The 17,571-nt window shown below is 41.5% G+C and overlaps 1 protein-coding gene across 1 annotated transcript; it reads left to right on the forward strand.

Annotated features, from left to right (window-relative positions):
* Positions 1 to 366: 366 nt before the first annotated feature.
* Positions 367 to 7,040, forward strand: LOC140949017 (uncharacterized). The gene is made up of 2 exons (XM_073398272.1): positions 367 to 563; positions 632 to 7,040. Exon 2 carries the CDS (start codon positions 846 to 848, stop codon positions 7,038 to 7,040), a length of 6,195 nt encoding a protein of 2,064 aa, XP_073254373.1. The 5' UTR covers positions 367 to 563; positions 632 to 845.
* Positions 7,041 to 17,571: the final 10,531 nt, after the last annotated feature.

Raw genomic sequence — 17,571 nt, forward strand, 5'->3', positions numbered from 1 at the left:
TGAAGGAACGTTTAACGTCTTTCGGGGCCCAATATGGGAAAAAAAGCTTGATTTTTGGCGGAACAGACCATAGCTTTTTTTTCTTTAAAGAGAGCGCAAGGCAAACGCTCGTAAGTACAGTGTAATCCAGACAAACCTAGGCTGCACTTTAGGTGACGTACCCATGAGTGCAGTGTAACCCAGTGATTATTTAGGTAAAGCTAACAAACATAGGCTGCACTTTAGGTGGCACACCCATGGGTGCAGTGTAACCCAGTGATTATTTAGGCAGAGCTAACAAACATAGGCTGCACTTTAGGTGGCACACTCATGGCTGTAGTGTAACCCAGTGATTCTTTAGGCAGAGATTGTAGGTTTCAAAACGTTCTTCTTGTATCTGTTAAGTTTTTCCCGTCTTTTGCCCGCGCGGGACTGGTAGAAGAACTACGTCATTTATATGTCGTTGTAATATTATGGTCTGGGGCATGTGCTCGCTCGAAAATCTTGAGGTAAAGTTCTAGTCGAGTTCTGTTCGTTCACGCGGCCTAAAGTCTTTTCACGTTTCCTTCGAGCCTTCAAATCCTGTAAGTATGTTGTCGCTAAGTATTTTCATCTTTCTTCCTTTTATTCACACTCGTTTTGTTTTTCGTAGTCTAACCAGATCCTTGTAACGAATCTTTGGTCCGAATCTCCTTGGAATAAATTCATATGAACATTTAAGTCTACATTTGCGTTAGAAGGATGCGCTGGTTTCGCTGTGGATCGTCTTGGATTTTCGTCGATTGTGCCATGGATTTATCCGTTCTTTGATTGATTGGTGTTATCGATAATTTGTTTCTTCGCTTGTGGATCGATTGTAGAGTAAGATGGACTTACGTGGGTTGAAAACCAAAACTGTCGACGTCGATGGAGCCGTTCACGAGAGAATTCTTCGCTTAAAGCGTAGTAGGTCCGGTTCAAAGGCGGCCGTCACCAGAAGACAGCGCGAATTACTTGAGCTAATGAAGAGCTCTGACAATGTTGATCAGGTTAGAGCGAAGTTTCTTGATTTAGAAGTAGCTATGAGACATTTTAACGAAGCACATGATAAGTATCACGCTGAGTTGACTGATGAAAGTGCAATTCGGGACTCGATCGAGTATTTTGAATCAGTGAAACGTATGGGAACTGCGGTGTTTCAGTCATTTGATGTCTGGTTGCAATCTGCTCAGTTTAAGCTCCAAGAAGAATTAGATCTTGCCATCAGTCTTCATCCGGAAGACTCTATCAGTAATATTAGTTCTACGAAATCGAAGTCTGCTGCAAGTTCTAGGAGGCGCAAGTCTAAATCTAGCGCTAGTTCCAGTCTCTCACAGTCAAGCACCGCTTCAAGTGCAGGGTTGAGAGCCTCTGCTAAGAAAGCTGCCTTGTCAGTGGAAGTAGCTGCATTGAAGACACGGCAGGACATTCAGTTAGAAGAACTCTTGTTGAAGCAGAAGAAAGAGAATTTTGAGTTGGAAACTAAGTTAGCAAAGGCCGACGCTGAAGAAAGGGTGTACAGTTATTGTGAGGAGCGACGTCTGTCAACACTGTCAAGTCAGTTACCGACTTTACATGCAACCAAGAAAGAGAGCACCGTGGATATGCCTGAAGGCCAAGAAAGTCACACACTGACACTAGCAGGTCAATTTGCAACTTCCACTCCAGGTCAAGTCGAAGAGAAGGAAACTGTGGAAGCTCCAGTTCATCAGACAGAGGAAAATCAAGAGGTTAAATGCAGTCCACTAAACCCAGACGCCCCTGTATGGAAAGGTTACGGATGCTCACCCTCTGCGATTAATGGTGAAAGTGCTGAAGGTGGATTATTGGAACAACACCTAGATCTAAGTGACAAGAATGTCAGTCACGTGATTGAAGTCCAGAAGATGCAACAACAACAAAATCAACAGCTTCAGGAATTGCTGAAACAGCACCAGCTTCAAACATTAGCCATGACATTGCCACAGCCTGAAATCTCTGTGTTTTCGGGTGATCCTGTTGAGTACTCTGACTTCGTGCGAGCCTTTGAAAATTTAATAGAGTCAAAGACAAGCAGCCCGAACTCACGTTTGTACTATCTCGTTCAATATACATCAGGAGAAGTGAAGGAGTTAATGCAAAGCTGTTTATCGATGGATCCCAAAGAAGGCTACAAGACTGCAAGAGCACTCCTTAAGGATAGATATGGTCAAAGCTACAAAATAGCAACTGCCCTCATTGATCGAGTAACGAAAACTCCTCAGATTAAGTCAGATGATGGTCCTGCTTTGCAAAGGTACTCGGTTGTACTTACAAGTTGTAAGAACTCTCTCAAGGAAATTGGATACCTAAACAAAATTGAAAACCCTGACACTCTCCAAAGGATCATTGGAAGGTTGCCACTTTGGCTAAGACAGAGATGGAGAGAAAAGGCTGATTACATCAATGAAGAGCTGAAAAGAGAGGTCACTATCGGAGATGTTGCAGAATTTGTTGAAGCAAAGGCTAGAATAGCCAACCATCCAGTGTTTGGGGACATCCACTCGAATGATGACAAGAACAACGCTGTAGGCATTGGTTCCAAAAGAAGGTACAGAACACCATCAAAGGAGCACAAAGGTTCTGCTTTCACGACACAAGGAACCACCCCGGAAAGTACTACTGACCCACCTAAGGACAACACTGAACGTGCGCCTGACAAGTCGAACGTCAAGTGCCCATTGTGTAAGGAGAGTCATTGGCTGTCACGCTGCCAGCTTTTCAGAGGAAAGTCGGTTGATGAGCGAATTAGTTTTGTGCGTAGTAGAGGACTGTGTGATAATTGTCTTGTTGCGGGACACATGGCGATGTCGTGCCCCAAGAAAAGCTTCTGCCAGATTGTCGGATGTAAGATAGGTCATCGGAAACATTCTACGTTCTTACACCCAAGGAATGACAAACCAGTCAAAGCACCAACTCCATCAGTATCTGAGACCCAGTCGAGCAACACGGAGAATGAGAATCAGAATGGCCAAGCCCGAAGCTGTTTCACTGAAATGGTAGCATGTGAAGGAGTGTGTAGTGCGACTGGGGCCGGAGCATCAGCTACAGGACTTGCCATAGTTCCAGTTAATGTTAGAGCCGAGGGAAGGGAGAAGATGGTTCAAACCTACGCGTTTCTGGATCCAGGGTCGAACACTACATTTTGCACCGACAAGTTGATAGAACGTCTAGGTGCAACAGGCAGAAAAGCGATGCTGTCTTTAACTACCATGGATAGTGATGATGTTAAGAGTGAAAGTCTAGTGGTCAATTTGGAAGTTTCTGATCTGCAAGGACGTAATGTCGTTGAACTGTCAAATGTTTTCTCACGAGTCAAGCTTCCAGTCACCGTTGATGATATGCCGGTTCAAAGTGATGTGGAAAGGTGGTTCTACCTGAAAGATATCGACCTACCTTGCATTGATGCCGACATCGAATTGCTCATAGGTAATGATGTGCCCAAACTTCTTGAACCTCATGAAGTGCAGAGAAGTGAAGATGGTGGTCCTTATGCCGTGCGAACACTGCTAGGATGGACCATCAATGGCCCACTCGGTAGGGCAAGTAAGGCAGCCCGTACTTCAAACCGTATCCAGTCTCATGTTGTCTTGGACCAGCAGTTTGTACGTTTCTGTGAAATGGAATTTAATGATTCGCAGTTCAGCATTGAGAAAGGATTGTCTCAAGATGACAAGAGAGCCCTTGCCATAATGGAGGATTCTGCTGAGCTCCGCGGTGGTCATTACGAAGTTGCGCTTCCTTGGAAAGTCTTCCCTCCAGATCTGCCCAACAACAAGATCGTCGCTGAACATCGTCTTGGGTTGCTGAAGAAGAGGCTGCTGAAGGATCCTCAACTACACCGGAAGTATTCTTTATTTATGGATGACTTGTTTGACAAAGGACATGCACAGAAAGTTCCTGAAGGTCAGCGAGAGGATTCACCCTCATGGTATCTACCTCATCACCCCGTCATTCACCCACAAAAGCCCGATAAGGTCCGGGTGGTCTTTGACTGTGCCGCAAAATTCCAGAATGTCTCGCTCAATCAACAGATTTTGCAAGGACCTGATTTAACCAACTCGCTCATTGGAGTCCTAACAAGATTTAGAGAACAGCCCATAGCCATCATGGCTGACATTGAGAAGATGTTTTATCAAGTGCGCGTACCAATAGAGGATAGCAGGTACCTCCGTTTCCTGTGGTGGCCGAGTGGTGAAATGGACAAAGAACCAGAAGAATTTCAAATGCTAGTTCACCTTTTCGGGGGAGTTTCATCTCCCAGTTGTGCGAATTATGCACTGCAGAAAACGGCTGAAGACAATGCGGAACATTTTGATAAAGACACCATTCAGACGGTGAGAAGAAATTTCTATGTTGATGACTGCTTGAAGTCTGTGGAAGATAACCAACAAGCAAGTCGACTGGTCGATCAGCTACGTCAGTTGCTAGCCAAAGGAGGTTTCCGCTTAACGAAATGGGTTTCAAATGCCTACGATGTCATCCAGTCAGTCCCAGTATCCGAGAGAGCCAGTTCCGTCAAGGAGCTCGATCTCGAGAACTTGCCTGTTGAGCGTGCCCTCGGCATTCTGTGGGATGTCCAGTCAGATACCTTCCGTTTTAAGATTGCAGTGAAGGACCGACCCCCAACGAGGAGGGGTATTCTTTCCGTCATAAGCTCAATTTATGACCCTCTAGGGTTTGTTGCACCATTAATTCTGCCTGCGAAAGCAATTCTGCGTGATCTGTGCCGGAAGGGATTGGATTGGGATGATAGAATTCCCCTTGAAGATTTAAAGCGTTGGCAAGATTGGTTGCAGGAACTTCCAAAACTCGAACAGTTCGCCGTTGAACGTTGTTTAAGGCCCAAGAACTTTGGCCGCATAGTGTCTAGCCAACTTCACAATTTCTCAGACGCATCAGGTGAAGGTTATGGTGCTGTTACTTATCTTCGAGTCGTCAATGAAGCTGGAAATGTCCATTGTGCCTTTTTGATGGGGAAGTCGAGACAAACACCCCAGAAGTCAGTTACTATTCCTCGTCTGGAGCTTTCAGCTGCTGTGGTTGCTACCAGATTGAACAAGATGATGCAACATGAGTTGGATGTAGCACTAGAAGAAGAGTTCTTTTGGACGGACAGCACGTGCGTGTTGAGCTATATTACGAACAAAGAGAAGAGATTTCAGACGTTCGTCGCGAACAGAATTACAACAATCCATGAAGGATCGCGACCAGATCAGTGGAACTATGTTGACACAGATTCCAACCCAGCTGACGATGCGTCCAGAGGGCTTTCAGCTGAAGACATCATCCACCAAAGCCGCTGGATTAATGGCCCTCCCTTTTTGTGGGAAGCAGAGGACCGCTGGCCTAAGCGACCTGAAATTTCTGTGGAAATAAAGGAAGATGATCCTGAGGTGAAACGGGAAAGGAAAACTTTCTCAATAGCGTCTACAGTTGAAGCTGACTTCTTAAACCGAGCAGTGCAGTCCTGTTCCTCGTGGTATAAGCTTAAGAAATTGATGGCATGGATCTTGCGTTACCGTTCTAATCTTCTGCGCGAGTGTCGCAGGCGGAAGGAAGGCACAGCTAAAGTACTCGTCTCCGAAATACCCAGTCCCATCAGTGTAGAAGAAATGCACTCTGCTGAGATAGAAGTCTTGAAGTATGTACAAAGGCAATGCTTTAGAGAAGAGTTGGTGTGTCTGCAAGGTAAAGAATCAAAAGTTGAGCTCAAGAAATCAGTCCGAGCCAGAAGAACAGGTTCCGTCAAGAAATCAAGTTCAATCGCCAAGTTGGATCCTGAGCTGCGCGATGGCCTGCTGTGTGTGGGAGGAAGATTGAGGCATGCACCAATTGAACAGGAGCAAAGACACCCTGTAATACTGCCTAAGAAACATCATGTTGTAGATTTGATCGTCAGGCATTATCACTTGCTTTCTGGACATTCTGGTCAAGAATATGTGCTCTCTTTGATCAGAAAGAGTTACTGGATTATCAAAGGAAGAGTCGCGGTGAGAAGAGTTGTAAACCGTTGTTTTAGCTGTAGGCGAAGACAGGCTCCGTTTAAAACTCAGAAGATGGCCGATCTTCCTGCTGACAGAGTCACACCTAACAAACCCCCGTTCAGTTTTGTGGGCGTTGATTGTTTCGGTCCGTTTTGGGTCAAGAGGGCTAGAAGTCAAGTTAAGCGTTATGGAGTCTTGTACACGTGTTTGGCGACCAGAGCCATACACTTGGAAGTCGCCCAGAGTATGGACACTGATTCGTTCTTGAACTCCATGCGCCGCTTTATCGCAAGGCGAGGTGTTCCTGAAGTAATGAGGTCGGACAACGGTTCAAATTTTGTTGGCGGGTGCAAGGAACTCCGAGAAGCTATCTCTGGTTGGAACAAGAGTCAGATCCATGAGTTCCTCTTGCAAAGAAATGTCAAGTGGCTGTTTAACCCACCATCGGGGTCCCATTTCGGTGGCGTGTGGGAACGTTGTATTAGAACTGTCAGAAAGATTCTCGTTGCACTTATGAAGGAACAGCCGCTGGATGATGAAGGGTTGACTACCCTCATGTGTGAAGTGGAGTCAATTGTTAATGGGCGTCCCATAACGAAGTCATCTGATGACCCGTCAGATTCTGAAGCTCTCACGCCGAGTCATTTGCTGTTGCTACGGTCGGGCCCAAGACTTCCCCCAGGTGTGTTCAGGAAAGAGGATGGCTATTCCCGAAGAAGATGGCGCCAAGTTCAATATTTAGCCGACGTGTTTTGGCGGAGATGGATTAGAGAGTACTTGCCACAGTTGCAAGAGAGGCAGAAATGGACTTATCCGTCAAGGAACTTCGCCGTTGATGACATAGTACTTGTGGTCGACGATAGAGTACCGAGATCATCTTGGCCTCTTGGTCGAATTACCAGTGTGCGCAAGAACAGCACTGATGAACATGTGAGGAGTGTAACGGTGAAGACCAGAACCTCGCAATATGATCGCCCTGTCGATAAGATCGTTCTCCTGGAGTCAGTGGAGATGTCAGAGGGAATGAAGCAGTGCTGAACTGACTATGATCCGAACTTTGTATATGTTTGGAGGACTGTTAGATTTAACGTTTTGTTTCGGTCAAGTTTCTTTTAAAATCCTTTGCTATTGCCTACGATTTTAGGGGCCGGAATGTAGGTTTCAAAACGTTCTTCTTGTATCTGTTAAGTTTTTCCCGTCTTTTGCCCGCGCGGGACTGGTAGAAGAACTACGTCATTTATATGTCGTTGTAATATTATGGTCTGGGGCATGTGCTCGCTCGAAAATCTTGAGGTAAAGTTCTAGTCGAGTTCTGTTCGTTCACGCGGCCTAAAGTCTTTTCACGTTTCCTTCGAGCCTTCAAATCCTGTAAGTATGTTGTCGCTAAGTATTTTCATCTTTCTTCCTTTTATTCACACTCGTTTTGTTTTTCGTAGTCTAACCAGATCCTTGTAACGAATCTTTGGTCCGAATCTCCTTGGAATAAATTCATATGAACATTTAAGTCTACAGAGATAACAAACATAGGCTGCACTTTAGGTGGCACACCCATGGGTGCAGCGTAACCCAGTGATTATTTAGGTAAAGCTAACAAACATAGGCTGCACTTTAGGTGGCAAACCCGTGGGTGCAGTGTAACCCAGTGATTATTTAGGTAAAGCTAACAAACATAGGCTGCACTTTAGGTGGCACACCCGTGGGTGCAGTGTAACCCAGTGATTATTTAGGCAGAGCTAACAAACATAGGCTGCACTTTAGGTGGCACACCCATGGGTGCAGTGTAACCCAGTGATTATTTAGGCAGAGCTAACAAACATAGGCTGCACTTTAGGTGGCACACTCATGGCTGTAGTGTAACCCAGTGATTCTTTAGGCAGAGATAACAAACATAGGCTGCACTTTAGGTGGCACACCCATGGGTGCAGCGTAACCCAGTGATTATTTAGGTAAAGCTAACAAACATAGGCTGCACTTTAGGTGGCACACCCATGGGTGCAGTGTAACCCAGTGATTATTTAGGCAGAGCTAACAAACATAGGCTGCACTTTAGGTGGCACACTCATGGCTGTAGTGTAACCCAGTGATTCTTTAGGCAGAGATAACAAACATAGGCTGCACTTTAGGTGGCACACCCATGGGTGCAGCGTAACCCAGTGATTATTTAGGTAAAGCTAACAAACATAGGCTGCACTTTAGGTGGCAAACCCGTGGGTGCAGTGTAACCCAGTGATTATTTAGGTAAAGCTAACAAACATAGGCTGCACTTTAGGTGGCACACCCGTGGGTGCAGTGTAACCCAGTGATTATTTAGGCAGAGCTAACAAACATAGGCTGCACTTTAGGTGGCACACCCATGGGTGCAGTGTAACCCAGTGATTATTTAGGTAAAGCTAACAAACATAGGCTGCACTTTAGGTGGCACACCCGTGGGTGCAGTGTAACCCAGTGATTATTTAGGCAGAGCTAACAAACATAGGCTGCACTTTAGGTGGCACACCCATGGGTGCAGTGTAACCCAGTGATTATTTAGGCAGAGCTAACAAACATAGGCTGCACTTTAGGTGGCACACTCATGGCTGTAGTGTAACCCAGTGATTCTTTAGGCAGAGATAACAAACATAGGCTGCACTTTAGGTGGCACACCCATGGGTGCAGCGTAACCCAGTGATTATTTAGGTAAAGCTAACAAACATAGGCTGCACTTTAGGTGGCACACCCATGGGTGCAGTGTAACCCAGTGATTATTTAGGCAGAGCTAACAAACATAGGCTGCACTTTAGGTGGCACACTCATGGCTGTAGTGTAACCCAGTGATTCTTTAGGCAGAGATAACAAACATAGGCTGCACTTTAGGTGGCACACCCATGGGTGCAGTGTAACCCAGTGATTATTTAGGTAAAGCTAACAAACATAGGCTGCACTTTAGGTGGCAAACCCGTGGGTGCAGTGTAACCCAGTGATTATTTAGGTAAAGCTAACAAACATAGGCTGCACTTTAGGTGGCACACCCGTGGGTGCAGTGTAACCCAGTGATTATTTAGGCAGAGCTAACAAACATAGGCTGCACTTTAGGTGGCACACCCATGGGTGCAGTGTAACCCAGTGATTCTTTAGGCAGAGCCAACAAACATAGGCTGCACTTTAGGTGGCACACCCATGGGTGCAGTATAACCCAGTGATTATTTAGGCAGAGCTAACAAACATAGGCTGCACTTTAGGTGGCACACCCATGGGTAAAGTGTAACCCAGTGATTATTTAGGTAGAGCTAACAAACATAGGCTGCACTTTAGGTGCGCACCCATGGGTGCAGCGTAACCCAGTGATTATTTAGGTAGAGCTAATAAACATAGGCTGCACTTTACCTGGCACACCCATGGGTGCAGTTTAACCCAGTGATTCTTTGGGTAGAGGTAACAGACACAGGCTGCACTTTAGGTGGCGCACCCGTTAGTGCAGTGTAACCTAGTGATTCTTTAGGCAGAGCTTGCAAACATAGACTGTAGAGGTGTACCCGTGCTCAGATGACAACAAGTTTTCCAATTAAAACTGTCGTAAATTGCTACACCATGGCACTAGAATCTAAGATCTAATCAACTAGAATCTAAGATAAAAACAAATAATTAAGATATCAATTAATAAAATAACCTGTTTTACAAGGAGGCCTTGTGTAAAGGTTGCATATATCTAAATTAAGTTTTTTTTTTCAATTTTCCTTTTTAATTTTCAATTGCCGCACCTTTAGAGACAAGCTGTTCCACAACGCACTTCCATTATAAGAAAGGCTTCAGTTTTTTAAAAAAATTCAGTGCGGGGTTGTGGACGACTAAAACGCCAAGCCGTCAGATATTCTAGAACCGTGTTATTTTGGGACGGACCCTGAGAAAAGTTATCGGAGGTGAGAATTTTTTTCCGTTAACATGTTCCTTGTACAAATTTTTTTAGGCCATAGCATGAATATTTTTTAGGGTTAATTGGCGTGAATGATTTTTTTTATTCAAATTTCCCTTGCGCGTTTTTTTTTTTGTACTTTGCCCGCCTCCTCATAAGTTTCTAATGGTCCGTCTCTTACGATGCTACACATTATTATTGCTTAACTAAGTAACTACGCGCTGATGGACAATGATTTTCGACTGTGGAGCCGAAAGTTAGCACTACGCGAACAGAGCGATTCTCTGTAGTTTCTGTAATGTAAAAGAATATTATGGCAGTGAGGCTCCCGAGGTCCGTTCTCGAAATCTCACAACTACGGTTTGTTTGACAAAGCATCCGAGTCGACCTTTTGGTGATATTAACTTTTTTTGATCCAATTGTTTTTTTTTTTTTTCGTCTTCATTTTCGCGGCCTTTGGGATGACGGCTCTGGAATAAACTGAATATATCCGTACTGTGCTTCGTGATTTCGCCAAATTAACGGGAATTAAATTTTTTTTCTACTAAGAAAGCGCTTTCCCTTTCAGTATCGAGTCAATTATATCGTTTATCTCGTTTTCTAAATGTCCTTGAGAACTGAACAAGGCAATATTTTATTACCTACAGCTTGAAAACCTGATTTATTTTGACCAGATCGAAACAAAACTGACCTCTGAAATGGAAAAACAAAAGCCTTTTATTTTTGCCGTCTTCGGCCTGCCGAAGCGATCGGGTCTGGTTTGCTTTTAGATGATGACATTTGCCTGACAGAAGAGTGTCGGGAAAAACACCTCGCGCTGATCATACGTGACAAAATCCGCCGCGCCTAAGCTAATGAAGAAAAGTCTCCTGGAAAGCTCCATACAATTCCTTATAACAAAGTTGTAAGGAATTTTGTTATAAGGAATTGTATGGAGCTCTCCGGGATACTTACAGTGCAAGCCCCGTGTGTCTTCTCATGCCGGTAACACTATTATACCCTGTATTGACGGAAGTCATCCAGGCACTCCCTTAGTTGGCCTAGATGGGTATGGGCCGCTGAGCAGGATATGGATTTTACTATTTAGCGTTACAAACAGAGCATATTGTTGGAGTGGAAGCCGCTTAAAGGGTCTTATGATGTCTTATACAGGCCAGGGTACTTAAATAAACAATTTTTCTCTTAAACAGGGTCAGAATTTGAAGGCCTCGTTTGTTCATCTATACCCAGACGTCCCCTGAAGATCCCCCGGGATCGACCGTTGGGGTGACTGTGTTTGTTTAATTTGTTTGAAAAAAGGACAACAAAAAACACAACTAACTGGAAAGATTGCAAGGGATGGTTTGGACAAAAGTCACAGTACTGTGACAATACACTGGATTCACGCAGGCGCAGGTGCATTTTTATCTCACGTGATGACTGGAACCAGTTTTGTGATGTACACTTGATAAAGTGGACAAAAAACACAATATAATTTGAAAATGACTCAAATCCAAACTTGATTGTTGTCTAGCAAATTTGTTGGATTAGTTTGTAACACGGGAAAATAATCCAAAGGTTTTTTTGCGAATTTTTTTTTCATTATCATCATACATGTATTATTACACTGTAAATTTATCTCCAAGCGTAATAATTAGAGATGCTGTCATCATTTGGGCTGTCATGCAGTAGACTAAACGCGTTACGTTTATGCACACGTCCCCTGATCTATTTTTTTGTCTTTTTCTAAAATCTTCATTTTAGCTTATTACAGGGATCTTAAGCGTATTTTCAGGTCCCCTCGTTCGGTCATTGTAGGTCATTGTAGATCATTGTAGGTCATTGTAGGTCATTGTAGGTCATTCCTTGTTTTAGTAACTACGGACAACAGTGACCTCAGTGACAACAGCGACAATAGCGTCAACAGCGATAACAGTGACAACATCGACAACAGCGAGAACAGTGAGAACAAGAACAACAGGGACAACAGGGGGAACGTGACAACAGCGACAATGGTTACAATGGTGACAACAGCAACAACAGTGACAACAGGGACAACAGCAGCAACAGCGACAACAGGGACAACAGCAACAACAGTGACAACAGGGACAACAGCAGCAACAGCGACAACAGTGATGACAGCGAGAACAGCGACAACATTGAGAAAAGGGACAACAGCGACAACAGTGAGAACAGTGACAACAGCGACAAGAGTGAGGACAGTGACAACAGTGACAACAGTGAGGACAGTGACAACAGTGACAACAGCGACTTCAGCGGTAACAGGGACAACAGTGACAACAGCGACAACAATGACAACAGCGACAACAGCTACAACAGTGACAACAGCGACAACAGCGACAACAGCAATAACAGAGACAACAATGACAACAGTGACAATGGTGACAACTGCGACTTCAGAAGCAACAGTGACAACACTGACAACATCGAAAACAATGACCACAGTGACAACAGTCACAACAGTAACATAAGCGACAACAGAGGCAACAGCCACAACATAGACAACAGTGATAACAGTGACAACAGCTACAACTGCAACAACAGGGGACAAAAGTGACAACAGCGACGATAGCGACATTAGTGCCAACAGCGCCAACAGTGGCAATAGTGATAACAGCGCCAACACTGACAACAATGACAAAAGTGACAACTGCGAGAACAGTGACACAGGGACAACACTGACAACATTGACAACAGCGTAAACAGTAACAACAGATGCAAGAGCGACAACAGTAACAACAGCGACAACAGTTACATCTGTGACAAAACTGACAACATCCACAACAGTAAGAACAGTGACAACAGTGACAACAGCGACAATAGTGACAACAGAGAGAAGAGTGACAATACTGACAAAAGCCAAAACAGTGACAAGAGCGAGAACAGCTGCGACAACAGTGACAACAGTCTTAACAGAGATGACAACAGCAACAACTGTGACAACTGCGACTACAGCGACATCAGAAACAAGTGACAACACTGACAACAGCGAAAACAGTGACCACATCGACAACAGCGATAACAGTAATATTAGCGACAACAGAGACAACAGTGACAACAGCAAAAACATGGACTACAGTGCCAATTCAGCCACAACAGTGATAACAGGGACAATGCAACAACAGCAACAACAGGGACTGAAGTGACAAGAGCGACAACAGTGACAATAGCAACAACAGCGACAAGAGTGACAAGAGCGACAACAGAAACAACAATGACAATTGAAAATCTTCTTCATCGTATGACGTATTCCTCTTAAGGGTACAATCCGTTCCCATGCAAGGTTCGAAATTTGTTGAACATATATATGACGTCGATTGGCGCGTAGGTTCTTTTTCTAACTTTTTTTTTCGCAGTAGTCCTTCTGTTTCAGGTCATTTCAAAATAGATGACCTAAAAAAACCGTTAAAAAAAGGTTTAAACCTACCTGTGAGCCGCGGGTTAACGTTCTATTATTCAGCTTTATATTTAAAAGACATAATACAGACCTTGATATTCGTAATTTGCCAAAGTTTGAAGACGGTTAAATATAAAAGGTTTTGATACTTAATGCTTATAATAAAGCCAGATTCAGTTTTATACCTACAAGACATAATGGAAACCTTCATATTTGTTAATTTCCAAACTTTGCAGACTGTAAAATATTGCAATTTTGATAGTTACGCTCATAAGGAAGTCAAGTTTAATATTATACCTAAAAGACATAATAATCCTTGATATTCATTAATTTCAAATTTAACACTTTTTTAAAAACGTTTTGATAGTTTGATGCTAACAATGAAGCCAGAATCACCCTTATACCTAAAAGACGCAATGCAAACTTTGATATTCGCTAATTTCCGAAGTTTGCGGACTGTAATTAAATTATAGAAAGTTTGATATTTCTCGTTATAATGAAGCCAAGTTCACTATCATACCTAATAGACATAATGCATACATTGATATTTGTCAATGTCTAAATTTTGAGGGCTGTAAAATACCGAAATTTTGACAGTTGACGCTCATAATGAAACGAAGTTCACTATTATACCTAAAAGACATAAAACAAACCTTGATATTCGTAAATTTCCAAATTTTGAAGACTGTTCAATATCTACGCTTTAATGTTTCATGGTTATACTGATGCCAGATTCAGTCAGTATACCTAAAAGACACAACTCAAACCTTAATAATGGTTAATTTCCAAATTTTGCAGCCTGTAAAATTTGGGATAATTGACGCTTTTAGTCAAGCCAAATTCGCTATTATGGCTAATAGAAACAATACAAACTTTAATATTTGTTAACTTCTAAATTTTACAGACTGTAGAATTAAAAATAGAAATTTTGGTGTTTGACACTCGTAATGAAGCCAAGTCTATTTTCTCGGCTAATAGACATAATACAAAGATTGATACTTCTAAATATCTAAATTCTGCACACTTTTACAAATAGAAGTTTTGATGTTTGATGCTTATAATAAAGCAAGCTCACTATTGCACCTAATAGGCACAATACAATTTTGGATATTTGTTAATTTCAAAATTTTGCAAACTATAAAATATAGAAGCTTTTGAGCTGACGCTCATAATGAAGGCAGATTCACTCTTAAAGACAAAATGTAAACCTTGATATTTTTAATTTCGAAATTTGCAGCCTGCAAATTAAAAGTTTGAATAATTGACCCTTACAATAAAGCCAACTTCCCTGTTATACCTAATAGACTGCAATACAAGCTTTGATTTTTCTTTCATCTTATGCTGTAAAATATAGAAATTTTGATAGTTGGTGCCATTATGAACTCAAGTACAATGTTATTGCTAAAATACATAATGCAAACCGTGATATTCGTTCGTTAATTTCCCAATTTTTTTGAGGTCTGTTAACTATGGAAGTTTTGATGTTTGACGTCTATACTGAAGCCAGATTCACTCTTTTACCTAAAACACACAATGCAAACCTTCATATTTGCTAATTTCCAAGTTTTGCAGACTATAGAATATAGAAATTTTGATATTAGTCGTTATAATGGAGCCAAGCTCCCTATTATACGTAACAGACATAATGCAAAACTTGATATTTAATTATTTCCAAATTTTTCTGACTGAAAAATATAGAGAATTTGATATTTGACGGTTATAGTGGAGCCAAGTTCACTGTTATACCCAATAGATACAATACAAATTTTGATATTTGTTAATTATTTGCAGACTATAAAATATAGAAATTTTGATATTTGACGCTCATAGTGAGGCCAATTTTATCATTATACGTAAAAGAGAGAATACAAACTATGATATGCTTATTTCTCAAAGTTTGTATACTGCAAAATAGAGAAATTTTGATATTTGACGGTTATAGTGAAGCCAAGTTTACTATTATACGTAAGAGGTAAAACTATGATATTTGTTTATTTCCAAATTTTGTAGACTCTAAAATATGGAAATTTTCATATTTGACGCCTAGAATGAAGCCAACTTTGCTTTTGTACCTGATAGACACAATAATGTTTCTTAATTTCAAAATTTTGCAGATTGATAGTTATTATACCTAACAGACATAGTACTAACCTTGGTATTTGTTAATTTCTGAATACCGTATTGCAGACTGTAAGATATATAATTTTTGATAGTTGAAGCTCATAATGAAACCAAGTTCACTTTACCTAAAAGACATAAAAAATCCTTGATATTCGAGAAGACTGTTAAATATGGAAGTTTTGATATTTGACACCTACACTGAAGCCAGATTCACTCTCATACCTAACAGACACAATGCAAACCTTGATATCTCTTATTTTCCAAATTTTGGAGACTGTAAAATATAGAAATTTTAATATTTGTCGCTTAGAATAAAGCCAAGTTCACTATTATACTTAATAGACATAATACAAACCTTGATATGTGCTAATTTCTAAATTTTGCAGACTCAAATATAGAAATTTTTATAGTTGACACTTTTAATTAATCCAGGGTCACTTTTATACATAAAAGACATAATATAAAACTTTGATATTCGTTAATATCTTAATGTTACACACTGTTAAAAATAGAAGTTTTGATGTTTGATGCTTATACTGGAGCCAGATTCACTCTTATAATTAAGACACATTGCAACGCTTGATACTTGTTAATTTCTAAATTTTGCAGACTGTGATATATAGAAATTTTGATGTTTGACGCATCATAATGAAGCCATTTCACTGTTATACCTCATAGAGACAATGTAATCCCTTATATTAGTAAATTTCCAAATCTGGAGACTAAAATATTCAAAATTGTGATATTTGACGCTTACAAGGATTTTAAATTACTATTAAGCATGATATATAAAATACAAAGCTTTATATTAGTTAATTACTAAAATTTGGAGAGTGTAAAATATATAAATTTTGATATTTAACGTTTCCAAAGAATCCAAACTCACCGTTTGTACGTAATATAGAAAATACAAACCTTGATATTTGTTAATTTCCAAACTTTGCACACTAAAAATATTACCTGGTTTTTCGAAAACCTACAACTAAAGAATGTCATTGTCCTGTACTGATTGGTAATTGATGGCCCTTCTTACTGGAAAATTAAAATCCGACCTGAAACAGAAATTCTTGAAAACACGAGCTTCCACTTGATACAAACATCTGTCTTAAAGGTGTCAAAAGTGAAGCTTTCCTCATTAGTTTGGAAAATGAGACATATTAAGGGACCGTTTTAGTGTTAGCGTCACTGGGTGCAAGGCCATTTCCCCAATAGACCTTTTACCGATACGGCGGCCATATTGAATTAATTCGATTTAAGGAGTATTATAGGATGCCCAGGGGGCATGAGCATATTTTGTTTGTATTTTCGAGCGCTTTTCGGGACACCTTTTCTTAACGTTTTCTTAGAATAAGATTGTAATGGGGAAAAAGATCCTTGTGCCTCGTTTGGATGTAATAATGATCGTCTTTTTCTAGTTTAGTATTACAAATATGGTCTTTCATTGTATATTTCTCGGCAAAAAGGCGATCATTATTACATGCAAACACGGCACAAGGATCTTTTTTCCCATTAGAATCTTATTCTAACAAAACTTTAAGAAAAAATGTCCCGAAAAGCGCTCGAAAATACAGACGAAATGTGCTCATGCCCCCTGGGCATCCTATAATACTCCTTAAATCGAATTAATTCAAGATGGCTGCCGTATCGGTAAAAAGGTCTATTCACCCCATTTTTCATAGCCACTGGTCTCCCAGATACAATCCTGAACAACTGCCAATTTAACTTTTTGCTGACTTGGAACATTACCAACAGAGTGCCCCTTTGCTTGCATGCAAACTTCACAAAAAGCTGTATCCCATTGCGGTAACACATCAAACTTTAAAACATCCTTTCCCCCCTGGAATTTAATCAGGCTACCCCAAATGCATACCAGCTGATAGCCCTGTGTCTGTGCAACAGGATGACACCCAGCTAGACACAGGATCCCTTTAATTTGAAGGGGAAACTGAGCTTTGAAAAACGGTGATAAGCCCTGGTGGAAATGTCAACAAATCCACAATCCAGTACACACCATGCTCTTTAGAACATCCCCACCCCCACCCCCACCCCTGGAATTTAACAGGCTACCCCAAATACAGCCCTAAGTCTGTGCAACAAACTGATACCCACCTTGACAGAAGCTACCTAAAAATAACGGTGGCATCAGGCCGGTCCACGGTTGT

The sequence above is a fragment of the Porites lutea genome, chromosome 9 (genome assembly GCF_958299795.1).
Source record: "Porites lutea chromosome 9, jaPorLute2.1, whole genome shotgun sequence".
NCBI classification, from domain to species: Eukaryota; Metazoa; Cnidaria; class Anthozoa; order Scleractinia; family Poritidae; genus Porites; species Porites lutea.